At 40.2% G+C, this 23,245-nt stretch overlaps 1 protein-coding gene across 1 annotated transcript in view; it reads right to left on the minus strand.

Moving 5' to 3' along the window:
* PUDP (pseudouridine 5'-phosphatase) overlaps positions 1–23,245 on the minus strand; it is a 63,333-nt gene that overhangs the window by 33,843 nt on the left and 6,245 nt on the right. The window contains exon 2 of the mRNA XM_083734593.1: positions 3,728–3,946. Coding sequence (XP_083590719.1) covers positions 3,728–3,946 — 219 coding nt within the window. The remainder of the gene's footprint in view (positions 1–3,727; positions 3,947–23,245) is intronic.

The following is a 23,245-nucleotide window of genomic DNA, read 5'->3' on the forward strand; positions in this document are numbered from 1 at the left end:
CTAGAGCTACAATAATGCCTCTTCTTTAAAGGGATAATGTTTGCACAAGGGTCTGGTTGGGGGATCTCCAAGTTTAGTGAAAAACAAAGTAGATTTGGCACACCTTTAAAGGCCATATTCTGAAAGATCTACAATAATTTCTACAAGCTGATGTTATGCTAACAATACTAGTTTACACATATTTTCCCTTTATTATATCTCACATTTACACCTTTGAATTGCATGGAGCATAAGATGTGTACAAGTCATGTATTTTCAGTCCACCAGATGACCCCAAATCCTGCCACTATAGCATTAACATTTGATGCTTAATTTTTCTAATGTTCAGATTCTCCCAGCTACAGCAAACATCACTATGAAACTTTGCTTACAGGCATATTCAGCATTGCACTGACTTTAGTAAAGGGTCGATTTTTTCAGCTAGAGAAACAGTAGTGGAGATAAAATTGAGAGGAGTAATTTGATTCCGACACTTAAAAACACACCATTTACTAGCTTTACTTATGATTCAACTGGGCTGAGCAAGCAGTCCTCAAAGGGTATTCAAATCCTTTAACATATTAAAAGCTAGTCTCTAGCACAATTTTTGACCAGACATTAAGTTAAGATAATGTGGCACCAGGCGCTGTGCAGTTGGAGCTGATCCATGACAGGGCCTTTTCAGTGGTGGCTGCATGCGCTCCCTAGTGATGTGCATATGTCTCCAACATTATCAATTTCAGGACAAATACGCAGGCATTTGGTGGCTGAATAATGCTGTTCCTGGCAACACTGTATGAAAGGATTTTAAAACTGTTAACTGTTTTATTAAGTTTTTAAAAAACAAAAACAGGGATGTGTTTGCTGCCCTGGGCTCCTTTGGAAGGGAAGGATATAAGTTCAATAACAATATCTATATAGGAAGGCCTATACAAAATATGGCGACGTGGGTGGCGCTGTGAGTTAAACCACAGAGCCTAGGACTTGCTGATCAGAATGTCAGCGGTTCGAATCCCCGCGACTGGGTGAGCTCCCATTGCTCTGTCCCTGCTCCTGCCAACCTAGCAGTTCAAAAGCATGTCAAAGTGCAAGTAAATAAAAAGGTACCGCTCTGGCGGGAAGGTAAACGGCGTTTCCATGTGCTGCTCTGGTTCGCCAGAAGCGGCTTAGTCATGCTGGCCACAGGACCCGGAAGCTGTATGCCGGCTCCCTCGGCCAATAAAGCGAGATGAGTGCCACAACCCCAGAGTCAGTCACAACTGGACCTAATGGTCAGGGGTCCCTTTACCTTTTTATACAAAATATGGGAACATTGAACTTCCATCATGTTCTTACTTGTTGACCAATCAGACTTACTTTCTCTGTCTGTCTCTGTCTCTCTGCATTTCCTATCAGATAGGGCTGCTAGGCTAAAATTAGCAATCTAGAGAATATCGTGTAAGAGGCACTTAGTCATTTTCTGCTGCTTAAGACAGATGATTAAAAACTGTGTCTTGGTGGTGCAATAGCTCCCAGGGATTTAGACATCAGTATAACAGAAAATGTAAAAACTGTAGAATCTGTTATGTTTTGGTCTTAAATAGAAACAGATGTACCAGAGATGGATTCTCAACAGGAACACAATCAATTATCTATTTCTTCTGTTTCTTTTAAAGTAAAAAAATAAAAAAATAAAAGTCTTCATCTACAACAATTCTATGCAAATCCCTAGAACTGCAGGCTCAAAGCAGAGAGCCACCATTTTTTTTAAATGTGTGACAAAGTAGAACAAAGCAGTTCTTGGAAAATCATTAACACATCCATTTGGAAAGTTACTCACATTTCAACAAGCAATATAAATTAAAGCATTATTCCCAGTGGAAAATCCAGTAAGCAGCAATTGTCTTTTTAACTAGCTTAGGAAGAAGAACACAATAAACAGCAGCAACAGAAAACATGGAAATGATGGCAGTATTGTGGTATAGCTCTCTGCTATATCCCGTAGTTTGCCAAACACCATTTTATAGAACAATTACAGGTTCAAGCTGTGAGGGGGGGGGGGCATAGGTTTCCATCATTTTGGAGAGAGGCAGACTAGTAGGTGCTGAGTTGCATATTGGTTTCCCATCACCACAGTAAAATAAGCTTAAAACTATTTGGAATGTGCAATGGCCTTAAATAACCATTCCAGAAATTCTGTATTTTCTGCTATTATTATCGTCATCATCATCACAAACTCCCATTAAAAAGTCAAATACAGGGATATTATTGCATATTGCCTTTTTTGCACCTTTCAAAAAGCATTACTTTATTACGCATGACTCTTTAAGTGAAGGCAAGCAATGGCCATAGCAATGGCTTTCAGATTCTGGCATGTAGAAACTTTGCATAAAAGGGGAATTAAGAAAAATAAATGCTCCATACTGTTGATTTCCTAATTCTTCTGTAATGAAGAGTGGTTCTTGGATATGACAAGAGTTAATTATTTGTATGTAGGGGTCAATCCACAAACAGGCTATATGTTTCTTAACATACACTTAATATATCTGCATTCATTTTATATATAAATTGATTTTTTTATGAAAGAGCAGTAGTTTATTTGCTTAATATAGCTATTCAACCCCTAATTAATGCACGGTGTGGATTCAAAGGTGTAGAAACTTGAGTATCGCATACTAGCTGTGGCATTCTTTTTACTCACTACTGATGCCTTCCTTCTTCCAAGTCTTCTGGCATAAGCAGAGAGCTTGTGCAAGGAAAGCTCAGGTCTCTCATATTATGGCAGGAGGCAGAAGCCAGGGGCAAGAGGACTTACACCACTTGTCTTCTCCAATGCCCAGCACAAAGAGAGAGAATAGACACTCTCCTTCTCTGAAGTTCTTCCCCCATCCCCCAAGTTTGTGCTGTGTTTTTAAGAAAGCATGGATGATGCAAGTCACTCTTGTTGCTTCTGCAAAAACCCAGCCAACATTTGTTGTGTTACTGCTGTATTCTGCCCGGTTGGCACTGACCCTTAAAAGGACTTTCTCATTGGTGGTTTCCCATTTGTGGTGAGCTGCACCCCTCAGGCAAATTTAAAAACATTCTTTTTCACCCAGGCATTTGGTGGCTGAAAGAGACACCGTTCCTGGTAACTTTGAGATTATAAATTGTGAGAATGTAAAACATGTTAAAAGTTTTTAGAATGCTTTTATTGCGCTGTTTCCTATTTTGCAGGTCCCTCCCACCCCCCACGCCAGATTCCTTTGCGAGTAAGAGTGATCCAGCAGTACAACAATAGTCACCCCTCCCAATGCACATGCCAAATCACTTGACGGGGCATCATGCCTGACAATGTGGAAAATGAACACAGACACACATCCTCAAGACAGTACTCCCTTTAATAGGTAGAGGGTAGTGGAACTTTGTTTTTGGGCATCCATGGGACACTACAGAAGGTGTGGAGAGGCCTGTGAAAACAGCTATCAACAGCTTAAAAACACACGGCAACTAACCATACACGCATTCAGAGCTGTCAAGAAGAACAATATCACATGTTCTCTCCCTCCCATATGCAAGAGACAGATGGCATTGCTGAAAAGTGCATCATATTTATTCTTAGAAGACACCTCTGTGGGTTTTTTGAGAAATAATAAAAAAACGTTCAATCTTCCAAGGTGATGAGGAAACAACCAGGCACCAGAGAAAAGCATTTTGTGAATGTAACTATTCAAATTCAAACTGCAAGATTTAATTGGATATACACACATTTGATTAGAGGAAATACAACCTGGCATCAATGCAGCTGTGGGGAACACTTTTTCTTGCTTCGTTTTACTTTCATGCAGTAGTTCTTCTATGGTTATCGGAAGGTCCAGGGCATCTCGCATGATCGTTAATCCCTCCAGTGTCTTTTTACCCATTGCTAAGGATTTTACATCCCAGGTATAGGTTTTTCCAAAGCGGTTGCAGATTTCTTGGAACACAATAGTATAAAGACGTTCAGTATCTGAGGAAAGAAAAAACAAACAATATTAGTGGCATGATGTCAGAATGGGGCGTAATTACAAATTATGTTGCATTCTTGGAGGGAAAAGACAGCGCTCCTATTGGTGAACACGTTGGCAAGAATAAAAGACAATACAATAGGGTCTTGAACTCTTGGCCATAAGAAATTCATCTTGAACATCATGTAAGCCTTTTCTGACAGGCAAAACTAATAACTTCTGACTTAAGGTCACAGCCAGGCCACCCAAATCAGGGTGCCACATAACCTTTAACCTTAAATACATGGCAACAAGATTATAAATTCACATTCACACTGCTATAGAAGGCAAACCCTCATATTTTCAAAACACACTATTGCGGGCTGCAATGCACAATTACGTGTTTGGAACATATTTGTGGAAGAAAAGGAATGCCTTAATTGGGAGGTAATCTTTATCTTGGAACTGAAGATAACAAATGAAGAAGGAAATCTGGTACTCAAGGGATGTCATTACATATTCTGTTTAAACTATAAAGTAATTTATTTTGCAAGCCTTTGAACAGGACTTTAAAAGTTCTTCAAAAGATGCCACAGTCTACATTATATTGCCAGTGGCAGTGTTACATTTACATCTGACTAGATTTCAATTACGGGGACGCAGGTGGCGCTGTGGGTTAAAGCCTCAGCGCCTAGGACTTGCCGATCGAAAGGTCGGCGGTTCGAATCCCTGCGGCGGGGTGCGCTCCCGCTGCTCGGTCCCAGCGCCTGCCAACCTAGCAGTTCGAAAGCACCTCCGGGTGCAAGTAGATAAATAGGGACCGCTTACCAGCGGGAAGGTAAACGGCGTTTCCGTGTGCAGCTCTGGCTCGCCAGAGCAGCGATGTCACGCTGGCCACGTGACCCGGAAGTGTCTCCGGACAGCGCTGGCCCCTGGCCTCTTAAGTGAGATGGGCGCACAACCCCAGAGTCTGGCAAGACTGGCCCGTACGGGCAGGGGTACCTTTACCTTTACCTTTAGATTTCAATTACAACCCTATAACCTATAATCAAGGGGGTTTAAGAGCAAGTAAGTTCTCTTCAGGCCACACTCATGCATATAAAGTTTCAGTCCAAGGAACCAACCTTCTCCTGAATTCATTAGTTTCGAAAAAGATAAGCAAACATAGCCATTATGGTACAGTTTTATTGCGGCTCTTAAAAGCAAAGTTGTTGAGCACTTGTCCCCCAGTAAGGTTAAGGGGTCTAATTTTTTTTTTTAATTTGAGGCCTACTACACAAAAATACAAAGGTAGGTTGACACCGCTGGTTCACGTGATGAAGATTCATTGCTATCCATTAGTCAATCATCATGGCACATTTGGCCATAACATTCTTGACTTCTTTTTAACATTGCCTTAATGTACCAGTAAGGGTTCAATTATACCACTGCAGCTGGCAGTCGTCAGTTTCCAGTTCTTGAAATATGAAATGACATCACTGGATGCCAAAGGATCTCATTACCTTCAGCATCACCTTGAATGCTGACAATGTAGACCATTTCTTATACTTCTTTGGAGAAAAAAAGATAGTTTCCCCAAAATGCATGTCCAACTAATCCATTAACAGTCATTCCATTTGGCTGCAGTCGAGCTGAAGACCTGCTTAGATAAAGTCTCATTTGGCTCTTCCCCTTCTCAAACTGTCTCCCTCAATGGCCATATAACTTTAACAAGTATTAGTTCCTGAATTTGCTTGTCTTCCTCTGCAAACAGTGTCCTGGATTATATGCTGGTATCTCATGATATATTCCCCAAATTTTCCCATTTTAAAGTTGAAAATATTCAACTGAGCGACCACCTACCGTTGGTCGCCACAATGACTATAGACTGGACCGCAGATGGAGACAGACATCCAACACATTTGATTACGAACTCAGTACTGCAAGTCAAAAGTGTTAAATGGTCCGAAGTACAGGCTCAAAAATTCTCAGTATATTTACAACAAGGACTAAAACAAGTATATTCAGGCTTAATTGAGGATTATCATGATTATGACCAAACTCTAAGACTATTCTTGAATCTGTCGGAAGATCTAACGTCTTTTTTCTCTGTCCCGACGCATAAAATAAATCGAACACAAAGGAAGACAGGTGCATTGTGGTTCAACAGTGCTTGTAAACAGGCTAGACAACTTCTTGGTAACATCTACAAAGAGTATAAAGCCTCTGGGGCAACGGTCTTGCCAAAAGAATATTCCCAAGCAAAATCGGCCTACAAGCAAATTCAAAAGGGTGCCAGACTGGAATGGCAAGCGAATCAATGGCGGGCAATTATAGAAGCCTCATCATCACGGAACACCAGACAATTTTGGCTCCTGGTAAATAAAAGAACTAAAAGATACCCTTTAACTATTACTCCCACCCCGGTTTGGGAATCTTATTTAAAAAATTACTTTGCCACAACTGACTGTATCGTTAACACAAGAGATGAATTTCAAGATCAGCTTCCCCTCTGGCCCCCTACCGATCCGGAAGACATCCATGACTTGATCGTCAACCTCAAAACAGGGAAAGCGCCTGGGCCAGACCTGATCCCGGCAGAAGCTATAAAATACCACGCGGACTGGTGGGCCAAGGTCCTGGTGACCATCTTCGATGCAGTTAACAACTCTGGAATGATTCCGGAAGTATGGAAGGACGCTGTTATCGTTCCAATCCACAAAAAGGGCTCACCAGATGACCCGGGGAACTACAGAAACATCAGCCTGCTCTCAATAGTGGGGAAACTGTATGCCCGCTCCCTATTGAACAGACTTAGCCAATGGGCCGAAGAGAGAAAATTAATTGGGCCCAAACAAGCTGGATTCCGCCCAAAACAGTCAACAATTAATCATATTCTAATTTTACAGCATCTTGCCTGGAAATATTCCACCCCAAAAGGTGGCCAACTCTGTGTGGCATTCATTGACCTAAAGGCAGCATTTGATAGTATCCCCAGGAGCACCCTCTGGGAAAAACTCACCCGCTGGGGCATCGACAGAAGGCTTCTCTGGCTAATAATCAAACTCCATGAGAACTCAGCGGCCAGAGTGAGATTCACCCCGGAGGGTGATCTCACGAATTCAATTCCCATTAACAGAGGTGTCTGACAGGGTTGCATATTGGCTCCACTCCTGTTCAATTTGTTCATAAGTGACATGAGGACTCCCCTAATAGAGGCCCAAGAAAGGATTCATGCACCCTGCCTAGCACTTTATCGCTGCCCCTTGTTACTATATGCGGATGACGCAGTCATTCTTTCTTTTTCTAGAGTAGGTCTCAGGAGGGCCCTAAAAATTTTTGGATCATACTGTAACGCAAATTCCCTTACAATTAATTATGGAAAATCTAAGATCCTCATTTTCTCAAAGAGCCGGAAACTCCATAATTGGAGAACTGATGGGAGAGTCATCGAACAAGTCTATAGATTCCAATATTTGGGAGTTTGGTTACAACATAATCTCAGATGGAAGGCCCATGTAGCCTATGTTACAAATAGAGCCAAAGCTACCTCCTTGGCGATCTTGCGATTCTTCTTCACCGATGGGGCCCTTCATATCCCATCGGCGTTGAAAGTCTTCAAGGCCAAGGTGATCCCGACAATTGCTTATGCCATTTGGGGGACTTTTGCCAACCTATCTCACCTGGAGGTCATTCAAAATCAGTTTTTAAGAGGGATATTGAAACTGCCCAACTGTGTAAGTAATACAGCGTTACGCATGGAACTTAATATTGTATCCCTGGAAAATGCTCTGTGGAAGCACATACTTTGTCACTGGTTATCTCTATGGCACAATCTCCCAAACTTGTACTTGATACAATGTATGTGGAGAGATGATTTCCAGAGCCCATGGGTAAATAATTTACAGCTGAAAATTACGGCAATGGGAATCTCCCCATCCAAATTACTAGAGCAGGACATAGTCCCAGCTAAAAGAACAGTAACCTGTAAGCTAGAGGAGATGGACTTGCAGCAGAAAATGGTCTTGGGCAATGGTACCTGCTCACCTCTAAATCTTGGTTTATTACCCCTCTTAAGGCTCCCAAACTATTTGAATTCCTTAACTTCCTCAGCTCATAGATATGCCTTTGTAAAGGCAAGATTCAACACCTTCCCATCGAACGTGCTGAGAAATAGATTCTCCAATGGACAGATATCGCTCTTATGTGATTGTAATTGTGGGGCACCGGAATCGTTGCATCACATAATTTTTGACTGTGCTTTTCACTTACCGGCCAGGAGCAAGTTTCTTACTCAATATCTTAAGGGAATTGCCGATAATACGATTGAAGCCAAACTGAGATGTCTACTAATTGATGATGACCCCCTAAAATCACTCATGGTTGCCAGATTCCTGATCAGCGTCCTATCCCTAAAGAAGAGAAACGGTCTCCTGTGTGATTCAGATAACCCCTTTAAACCATGACCTATGTTTTAGGTGATATCACCATTGTTTTAAACCATGATCTATGTTTTAGGCGATATCACCATTGATATCCTTGATTAATTTATGAGCAGAGGGCGATGTATAGGTTACAAATTTATTGTAATGTATGATGGTGGTCTTTGTTTTTGTTTTGCTTCGGTTACTGTTTGTCTTTTGTAAGTTTTGGCGATTTTAAATTTGGAGGTTTAAGTATAATATGTTGATATGGGAAACTGTCATGTAACGGGCCAATGGCCGTAATAAAGATCAATCCAATTGCTTGTCTTCCTGTTTCCTTCCCATCTTCCCCTCACCTCTGCTGTATTATAATCCATTTATCGAAAATCTACAATAAGCAACAACAACAAACAGTGCATAAGCACCACCTGTTTACTTCATGCGAGTTTCCAACTCCCAAGTGGCTCGCAACTCAACATTTCTAGATTCTGCATTCTTATCATGAACCTGACTTTAGCTGCAGTAATTTCATGCAGTAAGCATTTGAGGTCGTTTCAGCAGGTCAGTTTGCTAGTGCCCAATGGAAGGGTGATCCATATACCTCACAGAAGCCATTACATCAGACTGTGATAGAGGAGTGAAAAGACAGAAGTGCAGGGCTACCATCAGCTCTGCTGAGAAGCTGTCATCTGGCAGCAGACATTACATCAGGCTGCAGCAGAGGGGGGAAGAGAAGGGATGCAGCCTCACTCTATCATCACAGCTGAAAAACCAGCAATTCTTAAATCCTCTCCATGACCTTTTCCAACTCTTGCGATCAGAATCATGGATTCCTCAAAAGCTCACAAAGTCTCAGTCAGCACTATTCCAGTGACTAGGCTCGAAAAGGTGTCATGACTGATAGCCTGATGATGCATGCAATACACAAACAAACTCATACCCTGTTCATTTGGCACTGCATGATGCTCACAGAAAGCTTATGTGAAAAGGAACTGGCAACATAATTAAGATGTATATCCTTATTTTTAGTGCTGAAAAAGTTCTGCTTCTATCTTGGTTGCAGGGAATCACTGATCTACCAAGAGACTGAGGAGGACTCCTTTCTATTCTTATACCCTTCAATAATTGTCAGGGAACTGCCATCGGAGCTAGACATGGAGGGAAGGCTCCAGATGGATGCCGGAGAGGGTCCTAGTAGGGAGAGAGGCAGCCCATCTGCTGGGGAAGGAAATCAGTGTAACACCAGTGGAGAAGGGGGGCAGATGGGGGAATCGGAGAGGAGGCTCCAGGACTCTTCACCAGAGACCAGCGGGGAGAGCACGGGTCCTCCGCTGCCCACACCCTCTGTGCGCAGAAGACTTCCGCGCAGGGAGAGTAGGAGGAGACTTGGCGTCAAAGAACTTCTTTGCTGGAAGAAGTTCAAGAAACGCCCATTGACGGATTCTGCCAGCGACTGAGACAGCCACAAAGTGAAGGGCTGTCCAGACAGAAAGGGTTCAACCAGGTAACCTAGCCAGGAGTGGCGGCAACTTACGCACGAGCAACCCCTAGAATCATTACAATAATATACCAAAATATAGTAGAGATAATGATCACACAGAAATGACAATAAAACCTAGATTTCATATTAAGTCTAGATGCAGGCCTATTCATAGAAGGAAAATTCCCATAATGGAAAAAAAAAAACCTCCTGAATCTGGACTTGAAAATAGATGGGCTATAATTTTGGAAATTTGTTCAGAAGCATCTTCTGCTAGATTAAAACAATTACACCAGAGACACCCAATAGGCACAATGATTAACACTAATTTCCTCAGTTGGGTTGTGTGATAAACTGTCCCCGGTGTAACAAGCATATCTGAATTCTGAATATTGTTTCAAAGTTCCTATAGCACATGCTACACATATATTGGGAGTGTAGTTTAAAACCATTAAAATGGATGGAACCTCAAAACAATTAGCAACCTTTGAATGATGAGTCAAAATTCTTCAACAATATATTAAAAGACAGGCGCAAGCTACACATATTGCAGCACTTTTTTTTATAAATCTCTTCTGAAATAAAAATAATAATGTGATTGCCAACAACTAAGGATTGCAACTAATTTAATCAAGCAATGATTTGAAATTAAGTTTTTTTGATTACCACTTAACATAATTCAATGAAAGTATCTATAACTCATCCTAATGGGGATCAGGTATCTATTCTTTTAGGCTTTAGCTGCTGCAAACAAGTTTTTTGCCATATTATTCAAGACAGCATAAGTACTTGCTATAAATGGATGCTACTGTATGCACATTATGTTTACTGTTGGTTGGGTGTAAAAAAAATGCTTGTAGTTTGCTTCTTGATTAAAAATGTAATTCACTACTGCAAGAGTTCGGTTGTTCAAACAGTGTAGTATTGTCACAACTGTTGTCCCAAGAAGGCTCAAGCAGAGAATTATTATTCTTATATAGTTAATCCTTAAAATATGAAGCATAATCACACAAATTTAAAGCGTACTCACACTAATTAATTTAACAATTTTTAATGTATACAATTTTTGAATCATCAGGTCTCTTAAAAGCCAGAATGGGGACTATTCGATACTTTTTCCTACTTGCATCTCCGGAAGGGGGTATTGGTAACGGATAGTCATGATTCTGGTATCATGAAGGTTCAACTTTTGACTTAAACCCTTAAGCCTATCTGCACCACAGTTATCAACTGATGAGCTTATATCTGAGGGTTGGGACAAAATCACACAGCAAATATTTATTTTCAGTAGGATAAAAAAATTCCCACCACACCCCCAACAATGACAATACTGGTTACAAAGTAACCAAAGAACAAAGTAACACATTGCAAACAAGCCATGTGCTTCAGTCCCTTAAATCCTTTATGCAGTTTGGTGAATTTTCCTCTCTCTGGTCCCAGAGAGAGATCCTAAGCTTGTTCATCATTGCAGACCTTTTCTGTTACTAGCTGCCTCTGATTTCAAGTTCTGCTATGAGATCTGCAGCTCAGGTTTTTGGGGATGAGTCATCATGGATTCTTTAGCACTGTAGGGAAGTGAACCAGATCAGCCTTGTGGTCCTTTTCCCACATAGAGTGGAACCATAATTCTATGGTTCCAATATTAAGCTGTGATTATTAGTCATTTTAAAAGATCTATAATGCCTCAGTGGTGCTTTTGATTTAGTTATCACTTTAAGGATATAGTTTAATTGTACAATGATTGCCACCCTCAAATCCTTTTAATGAAGGGCAGTGTAACAATGTTTCAAATAATAAAATGTGAAGCACATTCTACCCATGTATAACGGGCTGCTTCAAAATCATCTTACCCAGTCCCCACAAACTGCAAGCGAAAACAACCAGTTTCAGATTAATGGGAACCAATGATTCATCCACCTTCACACAGAAGTAAAAAGAGCCAAGTGAGAAAAAGGAAAGCAAGACCACAGTTTTTACAGATATATATTAACACGTAGATTCAGACGGTGGTGCTGTAAGACAAGGAGAAGAACTGCGAGAAGTCTCAAAAGCTAGGTTTACAGCGCTGATTTGCCCTAGCCCAAAGCACACTGGGGAACTATTGTAAAGCTGAATGTGCACAAGTTAAATGTGCACAGATTGCAGGCTTACTCTAGAAACCAACCAAATAGCCACTTGAACCACTGGATAACAATGCACAAAGGAGGATAGAGTGAATGGACAAAAACTCAATGTTTATCTTCATCTTGACAGAGGTTGGAGAAATACCCATATTATAACTGTTGTTGGGGAAGGCAATGGAGGGATTATATCAAGCTAAGATGAAAAAGAACTTGTGACAAAACCATATCAATACATTTCCAGACCCATCTGACATTTGTTCTTTTTATTTGTCCAAGCCTTTTAGATGAGCTCTTAAATATTAACAAAGAACAGCAGGAAAGTTATTTGACATTGCTGAATTTTGTTATCCTAATGTTTTGTTTTTTAAAAAAACGTGTTAGCCAATTGGGTAGGCTATTCCCCCAAATTTAATATATAAAATAAACGATATTCATACATTCTTAAAAGAGAGATGAAATTACTTGTAATTTTAAAAAGGGAAGATTTTAGCCAGCTAACTTACTACATGATTGGAAGTTAGCTTAAGTAAAACGTGCTTTTAAAATGTGCTTGACACGTTTTAAATGGTTCGCAAACAGAAGAACAAATTATCCCGTATTACTAACATGTTGATATTCTTTTGAGTGTCAACATGTATGTATGGAAGGACAATGTGGATTGATGATCAAGGGGGAGGAAGCTATGGCTTTGTTATTATATTGGACTCCTGGCAGAACCCCCTCAGAAGACCAAGAAGGGAGTGACAGGCCTGCAAAGATTAATGAGCAGACGGTAAAATTGTTTTTTCTATGGAAGTGATGAAATGCGTCTGCCGGCTGAATATGACTCTTGGAGAAATGGAAAAACCCACACAGGATTATAAAAATACTTGTTTTCAACTCGCTTGCAGAGACTATCAGAGGTCACAAAGAGAAAGGAAAAATATACAAAAACAACAAGAAGATGAGGAAAACAACAAAGAGAGGATTGGATAGAATTGTGAACATTATTTGGACAGAACTGTGAACATCAAAGCAGCAGCAACAAGATGATCGGATCCCTTTCGGAGCTCGAAATATGGATACCCCCAACAAAAATTTAAAATTTGGCTCTGTAATTTGGAATTAATGTGATTTGATTGGTTTGTTAATAAAAATTATTTTTTAAAAAAAGAAGAAGAGGGCATTGTCTATGAAAGCTTCTAAATTGTGGAATTCCTTCCTCACACATGTGTCTGGCACCTTTACTACAGTTTTCAGCAAATGATGGAAGATATAAATCTTCATTCTGGCCTTTGACTCCCAGCATGTGCATTTTTAAGAACTAAGCTATTCCCGTGACTGAAATTATTTTTAGCTGTTTTAAAATACTGATTTTTAAATTGTGGTAACCTGCCCTGGAACCTGCTAGTGAAGGGCAGGTAATAAATAGAATACTACTACCAATAATCCCTGTTGGATCAAAGGTCCCATCAACTAAGTTCAAATTATGCACTACATTCCTTTGCAGAAACCAAATGAATGTTCTAGAATTATTTTGCATGTACCCACCATTTCAAGCAGGCCCCACTCTTAGTATCTGCATGCAAACATAACCTGGGGGGAACAGTCAGTACAAAAAATTACTCAATGAAATAAGAGAAAAATATTGCAGCAGGCACATTTTTTGCTTCAAAAACAGGCATGCAGAGCTTTTACTGGCCTAACCTTAACAAGATGAGAGTCTCATAGGCCATCTATTTCCATTAATTAGGCCTCTAGGCGGCAGCTCTCAGAGAGAGATGGGAAACTGAAGCACAAAATAATTATAACAAATTCCATTAACAAAATTGTTCAGTGTGAGGGCTTTTTCCAACTGCAGCTCTAGATGATATTAGTATACTCTAAGGAACAAATGTCTACAATACAAAGAAAGAATACCTGAACATCATGGAAAAACCTTCTACTTTGTTCTCCCTACTGCTATATAAAGGATAATTTTAATCACCATTTTTGTTCAAAGCTTCTAAAGGCTTTTTTTTCTTTTACAATACAGACAGTTTCATGTGGTTATCCTTGATGTTGTGTCAGCAAGTCCTTTATTAACTGCTATTGTATTAAGATATTTATCACTTGGTAATAAGAAGCAAAACATTTTTAAGAGTACGAGGAGGCATTTAAAACAAGCTAGTTAATTCAGAAAGGTGTATTATTCTGCCATCACTGCATTTTTTTAGTATAGAAAAAGAGGGGAAAGGATCCAATTCATAGATCTGATTTAACTGGTACTTATTACAATGGGAGTCCGATTAAGGGCTCAATGGATGATAGATGGATCGCCACAATAGACAAAACCATTACACTGTACCGTTCAACAACCTTCAAAGAAAAATTTACTGGGCAGCGTAACTGATCAATAAGCTTCATTTTAGCCAGCCAGCTGAATAACCCTTATGGCTTTGCTTTACTATAACAACTCTCTATCAGATATACTCCCAACAAACAGCTTCTGAAGTTATCTGCATTTACTAGACTGGTGGAGTTCTGCTTGTCTGCTACTGTCAAGAACTAATTCTACTCTGGGCGACATTTCAAACCACCAGAATTTCTCAGTGTGTGTCAAATAAAATTTCAAAACAACTTAAGACATAACTCTGTAATTTCCTACTTCAACAACCCTCCACTGTGATAGTCCTTTGAAATTCCTGCACCTTTATACATTACAGGCAGGAAGTCCTTAAGATATATAAGGAAGGCGCCAGGCAAACCTCCCTGGGGAGAGCATCCCACAATTCTACATTCCTGTACTTGTGTTACCACCTTCTGGACCTCACGTGGAGGAGACACACAAAGAAGGGCCTCAGATGATGAATGCAGAGTCCTGGTTGGTTTATATGGGGAGAGGGGGTCCTGAGCCACTTACTGCCAGTGCTTGCAAACCCCCTTTGGGCAAAGCAACTGGTGACATAAGCAGGTCAGATGGATGTGGCTCAGCCAAAATAGCCTTGCAGGCCAAATGGGGAGGACTGGGAGGTCCAATTAGGCATCAGGCTGGAGATTCCACACCCCTGCTCCAGAGGATACTTTTCACCAGAATATACTTTTCACCGGAGGATACGTTTCAAGTTCAGATCATCAGATGTTTTGTTATAGGATTGGTTATGTACAGAGTAGACTTTTGGGGCCGAATTCAACTATTTAGGTGTGCTAGCAGGAGCCAGTAAAATGAAGCCTCCCCCCCCCCCCCAATAGCAATTGGAGAACCTGAAATGTTTGTGTTGGTGGGACAATTCAAAGTGTGTGGCACTAATTCATTCCCTTTGAAATCAATGTGGCTTATGACATACTGTATTCTTCTTTGGCGATCATTCGTAGCCAAGTAAGATTGTCTTCCATGAATATGGTCTTAACAGTGTGTTACTCACAACTAACTAAAGTCCTACTGATTTCTGTGGGTCTTTCCTAAGCATGGCTAAGCCTAAACCAAACTCATTCTGTTTCAAGAATTTATTCAAAATCCCTCCTTGCATGAGATGAAATGTACCGCATTTTTCGCTCTATAACACGCACCCGACCATAACATACGTGTAGTTTTTAGAGGAAAATCTGTAGGCATGCCACCCGTAGGCATTCCCTCCACAACACGCACAGACATTTCCCCTTACTTTCTAGGAGGAAAAAAGTGAGTGTTATGGTGCAAAAAATACGGTAATTGCCCACAGATAATTAGCCTATTGTCAACATGAACTTCTGCCTTCCCTTCCGACCACACAATGCAGACTGTCAGCCCAACAGTTCCAAACCCATCAAGCCAAGCCAGGTATTTGAGAAGGCTGTGGAAACAGAAGCATTATTGTTGCTTGCTGTAATGAGCCAGTGGAGAGAGCACCTTTGCCCTTTAAAGCCAGGAGAGAATATGTGCTTGGTTCTTGCAGTACTACTATGCCCCTTTCAATTTACCACATCATAAAATTAGAGCTACCCAAACAAAAAGACTGCAACAGTGACAAAAAGATGTGAACCTTTTTATCCATTCAACACAGTGGTTAAAGTCTTAAAACTGTCTCCAGGTTTACATTACAATTAGTTTTTGCTACCAAATACGTGCTTTGGAAAGCAGAAGCTTCTTACTTCTGAAAAGTTAAGAGACAGAAGCCCTAGTCTTAACTTTTCTTTCAAGGAAGTGGGATTGAGTCATATGGCCTTGTATTCCCAACCTGCACAGTTCAGGGTTGAAGGTTAGAAAAAGATATACACGTGTCACTATTCCTAATTGCGCATTTAGTAGTATATGCAGCCTTCTCTCACTTTCAGCCTAACCTATGGAGGTTGGAAGATCCATTGAAAAACAACCAACCAACCAACCACACAAATATCTGTTAGGTGCATTTCTAACCCACTTTTCATCCTAGGGTACCACAGTAAAATATAATAATTCAGCAAAACAATGGAACAATTAAAAATTCAATCAAACAACCAACAAATTAACATATACCATAAAACATTAATGCATTGAACATGATGATAATGAAAAGTTTAGATAAGAACTAACATTCCTCTTTAACCAGGTCTTTGGCTAATTAACATTGATGCCCTTTTAAATGTGTTGTGGAATGAGAAATAATTGGGTTGTCTTTGTCCTTATTGTCCTTATTTTTTGATTTTTATATTGTAATTTTATGTTGTGAACCACCCTGAGATCTAGAGGTATAGAGAAGTATACCAATTTATTGAATAATAATAAGAGGCAATTCACACATTTGTGACAACAGGAGTGACTGCCTGCCTCTATGATAGGTAAAATGTGGGCTAGATTATTGTTAATGTTAATTTGGCTGACTGACCAAACCCAGAGTACTCACAAATGGTTCCTCATTATTCTGAAAAAAGTGACAAGTGGGGTGCCACAGAGTTTTCCTGGGTCCAATGCTGTTCAGCATCTTTATAAATGACTTGCATGAAGGAATTTAGGGGATGCTCATTAAATTTGCAGATGACACCAAACTGGGAGGGGTAGCTAATGCTACAGAAGACAGAATCAGAATCCAAAATGACCTTAACAGATTGGAGAACTGGACACAAGCTAACAAAATGAATTTCAATACGGGCAAATGTATGGTTCTGCACTTAGGCAGGAAGAACCAGATGCACAAATATAGGATGTGGGGGCACTAGCAGTACATGTGAAAAGGATCTAGGGGTCTTGGTGGACCACAAGCTTAACATGAGTCAACACTGTGATGCAGCAGCAAAAAAAGAAAAAGCTAATGCTATTCTGGGTTGCATCAACAGAAGCTTAGTGTCTAGATCAAGGAAAGTATTAGTAGCACACTATTCTGCCTTAGTCAGACCACACTTGGAATACTGTGTCCAATTCTGGGCACCACAATTTAAGAAGGATGTTGACAAGCTGGAATGTGTGCAGAGGACATGTTGACCAAGCTGATCAAGGGTCTCGAAACAGAGCCTTTTGAGAAGCGCTTGAAGGAGCTGGGTGTGTTTAGCCTGGAAAAGAGAGTGAGAGGAGATATGACTGCCATCTTCAAATATCTTAAGGGCTGTCACATGGTGTGGAGGGTAGGACTCAAACCAATGGCTTCAAATTGCAAGAAAGGAGATTCTGACTAAACATTTGTAAAAACTTTCTGACCGTAAGAGCTGTTCAGCAGTGGAATAGACTGTCATGAGGGATAGTGGACTCCACTTCCTTGGAAGTTTTTAAGAAGAGATTGGACGGCTATCTGTCATGGATGCTTTAGCTGAGATTCCTCCATTGCAGGGGTCGAACTAAATGACACTTGGTGTCCCTTCCAACTCCAAGATTCCATGGTTCTATGATTCTATGTATTGTTTCAGAACCACGAAGCCAGGAAAAGAAAGCGTTTCTCAGGGTAGAACCACACAACTGTAACTTCTCCATACAAAGCAAATTTCTCAGGTCTGCCCTTTACAAGCTAGAAGAAATCAAAGAGATGGCTATACTTACAACTTAGGGCTGAAGTGTAAAAAGAGTGGCAATGTGGGCAAACATAGCAGGGTGGCCATTAGCAACTTTATTATTTACTTCCTGAGATATATGCATAATTGCAAGGTGGAGAACTATGGAAACATGCAATGCACTGCATTTTCTGTACAGTAAAGGGGGAAGATAATTAGGATTATGGATGGAAAAGGTGTGTGTGAAAGGACTGAATAGCCCATTCTGGATCATATTAAATGAAAATGCCTCACCTGAAAATAATTACCTATGCTGTTTAATTGCATAATTTGTAAACACCAAGAGAAAATCAAGGGCTTATTCAGTTACAAAGAACTTTGTTAAGTACAGGGTCGATGTTTGTAGTTAGGACAAGTTAAACTTCACTGTCAGTTTTAATGCCTTTGATTGTCACGGTGAAGGTAAGCTTAAAATCACCAGAAAGAAAAAAGCAATGTGTGAAAAGTCCCTCAGAGATGTATTCAGATTAAATCAAAATGTAAAAACTACAGCAAAAAGAGAGCCCATGAGTGCATAACTGAGGAGGGTCAGATTATTTATTGATTTGGGCTTAGGTTCATTCCCTTTCATTTGCTTTAATACTACATTGCAGCATTTTCTACTGTTTGATTCTTTTCACCTGCTGACTACAGTCTCTTTGCAAATCTATACTCTTCAACGGATTTCTTTAAAAAAACGAACAGGTAAGGCAATCTGTCAAATCTTCACAAAGTATAGAAATATGCCTCTTAGTCCAAAATCAAATCAGAGGAAAGCGAAACTATGATTTACAAACCCCTTAAATTGATGCAGTCACGACCCTTTCAATGGCTGACACTTTATTTCAGCGGAAGCCAGAACCGCTTTGGACATTACTTGTCCCTACATATATCCCCATTGCCGCAGGGCCAACTGCTATCAGGGATTTCAAGTTGTGCTGCTGTTACTCATTAGCAACAAAGGTTTGCCTCTTCAGAACATTAAACACTGTATCCATTCCAGCAAGTCACTTGCCCGGGGTTATCAGCAAGGCAAGCAGCATGCCAGGACTATCATTCTCTGATAAATAGGTCAGCATGGACGGATGAACTGCTAACGTTTTTGATCGTTTTGTTTTGTTTTTGTCAGTCATTGCTTAAAAAGTAACTCTGAATTTTCTGCTACAAGTGCAGAAAGTCAACTAACTCCATTTCCCATGCTTATGGAAAATACCAGAACTATCTTCTGATTAGAGATGGGAAGGCTTGGGGGAAAACCGGAAAAATTGGGGGGGGGGGGGAAATTCCGGCGTTTTTCCAGGTCTTCCCATCTCTGCTTCTGATACAGAACTACCTGGTTGCTCTTCAGAAAAATAAAGGCTACATAGCATAATATGGCTGTTTTTTCAAGTAAGGGAATCCCTTACAATTAGAGAAATAGGAACTGTTTCGAGATAGCAAATGTAGAGGAAACACGGAAGACCATTGTAATTTTGAGGAGTTAGATGACATGTCTTTTTCCCTTTTACATCCCTGGTTTAAGGTTTGCCGATTCATGATACAGTGGTACCTCGGGTTAAGTACTTAATTAGTTCCGGAGGTCCGTTCTTAACCTAAAACTGTTCTTAACCTGAAGCACCACTTTAGCCAATGGGGCCTCCTGCTGCTGCCGCCCCACCGGAGCACGATTTCTGTTCTCATCCTGAAGCAAAGTTCTTAACCCAAGGTACTATCTCTGAGTTAGCGGAGTCTGTAACCTGAAGCGTATGTAACCCGAGGCACCACTGTAGTATAATTTGTTTTTCACACACCTGTGTCAGGAGTTTCCGGGGTCCCCTGTGTTCTAAGTGCTGATTGGCTAATGGGGAGGATACCCAGGTGTAGTGAATTGAGTTGGAGACACTCAGCTGCTCCGCATTCCTCTTGAGTCACATCCCTTGTCCTGGGCTGATCATGAATGATGCCTGCTAACCAGGTGCAACCAATCAGATTAAAGTGGGCTATAAAAGCTGTAGGCCGAAGGGGCTCAGAGAGCTTCTTCACAGATGGAGGTACCAGATGCTGTGAGACTGTCGGCTGGGGTCTCTCTCACTGCTCTAGCTGGAGCTCCGGGCAGCTGAAGGGGAGACTGTGTGTGACTTCTGTCTGGTATGCTATAACTTGTGTTTTGTATGCCTGCTGCTATCTGTTAACCTTATGCAAATAAAGCATTACTTATTCTTCATCCACTGGTGTGCTTATTGCTCCAGATCTGGAAAGAATCCTGCCCTTGGCAGAAGAGCAAAGAGGCCTTGAAAACAAAAAATATGGCACATCACATTGGCCTGCCGATCAGAGGGTCCTCACTCCAAGATAAGGAAAAGGGACACAGTTATTCAGCCACCTGAACAGGACAATGAGGAACACAATTTATGAAGACTGCTACTTTAAAGCTTAACAAGATTAATTGCATAATAAAGAGGAATTTACACAGAAAGGTGAACTTAAACTGAATTGGTACTATTTGCTATGTTGCAGGAGAAAATTCACCTAGGAACCAAACTCCGACATAGAAACGCATACTAACTCGATACACAATAAGACTGCTATCCATTTCCTTTTTAAACAGCCTCCAGCACAAGTTCCGTAAAAGTAAGAGGCCTAATTAAATTTATTCGTTTGAGTCAAGTAGGGTAAGATAAAAGAAAAAAGAAAATGGATAATTCAAATTAAGTATACATGCAGAAGAGAGCTATTTCTGTAAACAAGACTGCAGTAATTTTTTCCCATTCTGGTTCTTTTTGTATTATCTATGGCAACAAAAGTGAGCTAATAACTTGAAGGCCAGGCTGAGATCTAAGCTTAACCATATAGCACTTACACATTTCACCGAAAGACACAATAGCTCAATAAGCAAAGCAACTCTTAATGCCCAGAATTTCTTCTCCACCCTAGGGAGTACAGAAATGTTGACTTGGTTTACCAGCTGATCGTTTAAAGCTAACTCCTCTATTCTGCAATCCCCATCAGAACATGCAGAGGGCTTGGAAATAGGTATGGTCTTCTTTAACTTGAGAAGGCAAGGAACTTGGGGAGTTCCTGACTCTTATTAAAGACACATCAATTAAGAATAAGTAGCTCTAAGCAGGAAACTAGAAGAACTTGATCAGGTGCTCTATTACTCCTGCTACAATCCTTTTATCAGCTTCATTAGAGATTGGCCAACTAAGTTATACTCACTCGACCTACTAAAAATCAATGGATATGTGAGCCATGACTAACTTTGATTTTAATAAGTCTATTCACAGTATGAATTAGTCAGATATTACCTGAAGCTTTGGGGGTCCTGCTGTATTCCTAAAGTAATGTGTTTGCAAAATTACCTTTCTTTTGTATTGTTCAAATATACATTAAAAGCAAATGGTCCCACCTGTCATCATCAGGGCTCCAAAAATGATTTACTATTGATGCTGCCAGAGACTGTCACTTTACAGATAGGTCTCTGCACATTGGTGGGGCATATAGCTCCATTCAAAACAATTTTCAGTCACCACTGCCAGACAGTAAAACTACTAATAAATATATAACATCTCCTCACAGTGTCTCTAGTTCACACTAAATACTTTGAAGAACTTAAGGGAGTCTTTATGCTAGATTAGGGTAGCCAATGTGGTGCCCTCCAGATGTTGCTGGAGTCCAACTCCCATCATCCCAGACCATTTTTTATGCTAGCTATGGCTGACAGTAACTGGGATTCCAACATCTGGAGGGCACCATGTTGTCTATCCCTGCATTAAATTGGTTTTCTCATTATTCATTCCTCAAGATTCTCTAGTTTGTATGCATACATTAACTGGGGACAGCAGAAAACTGGTTCTGATTACTCTAGCTCTACACAGAAAGGTGTTCACAGAACCAACATTTAATGTCATGCCCTCTGCTTTTTGGATAGCCACTATACGAAATTACCCTTGGAACAGCATCGTTGTGCCTTTTGTAAAACTGGCACACAAGATGTTACCCATTATATTATATTATTCAGTGTCCACTTTACAAAGGTCCCCATGAAAAATACTTGCCAGAGTTTAGTTGCAGGAAGAACTTTGCATGTTTTTGATGTTTTGATAGTTTTCATTATATTACGTTTTGTGCTTCTTAATTTACACTGACAGCCAGGAAATTAAGACCTAAATTTGAGACTCAACTCCGGTTTGTTTATTTTGCTTCCTATTTTGCTGAGGTTTATAGCTAAACAAATATAATTAGTACTTACTCACCACTAGACGCTTGACACTGATACCACTGACAGAACTATTTCCTCCAATTTGTCATGGGATTGAATGACAGCATGTTTCATAACATTAAAAAAATGAAATTTAGATTTCCATTCACTTAGGGATTTTGAAGAAGAGCAGTTGCTGTGCATCATTATGTTGGTCTTTGCAGCCAGACACATATAGCAAGTGCTAATTTCATCATACTACTTTCTATCCAAATCTTCAATGTCAGTTTCACAGACCCATTCAAACGTCTAGATTAGCCAGAGACTCCATAAACCCCAAGTGCTATACAAAAATATGTTGCAGCAAGCTTTGGAAAGCTCCAGCACTTACTTGGGATTCCATTTTATCCAGCCAGCCCACAAAGTAAAAGTGAACATACAGATATGCTGTTAAATTTAATTGTAGTACACCCTAACAATTTTTTCCTCGGTTGGGGGCTGCTCTTGTAAATGTAACTTACCACCTATGCTACAAGTATTTACTAAGAATCGAAATGTTTGCCTTTCTTCTTCCGCCCCTTCTCCCTTGCCCACACATACATAAAGATCAGCTTCTCTTCTTTAAAATTATTCAGCAGTACATCAAAATTTTAATTCAGTTATTCCTACTCCCCTGGCGTTGTGCTACACAGCAAAGTGTGCTCTGCTTTTAAGCTGCCTAGCTAAATCTTGTTGCATATGCATTATAGAAATTAGGCTTTGAACAGAATTTTAAAACAGCATATTAGAATTCAGATATATTTGTTCTGCAATTATAGAACTATTCAGGTTTCCACTTGTAATAAAACACTAATAATCTTACAAAAAGTGGGAAGCTGATGTAGCATGTTTTCTTAGCTCTAAAAGTTAAAGGATTTTTAATCATTTAATCCAGTGTTCCTTCTTATTGATTATAATGAGAAGGGTGCAATCCAATATCTTAAGGGTAGTGTGCCTCATCTAAGGGAGGGAGGGAGAAAGAGAGAGATCTGACTTTTCCTGATTTGAATGTGGTCGCAACATTTTTCTCCTGTATCCAAAGAATAAGAAATGTAATATTTATCCAGGATGTTCAGGAAGAAAACCCTATAATGAAAAGAAGTCGTGTAAACACAGAGCAGCACCAAGTCTGGAAAACAAGTCCAAAAGTATGGAAAGATCAG

This window comes from Podarcis gaigeae, assembly GCF_964106915.1.
Source record: "Podarcis gaigeae genome assembly, chromosome: 4".
In the NCBI taxonomy this organism is placed as follows: domain Eukaryota; kingdom Metazoa; phylum Chordata; class Lepidosauria; order Squamata; family Lacertidae; genus Podarcis; species Podarcis gaigeae.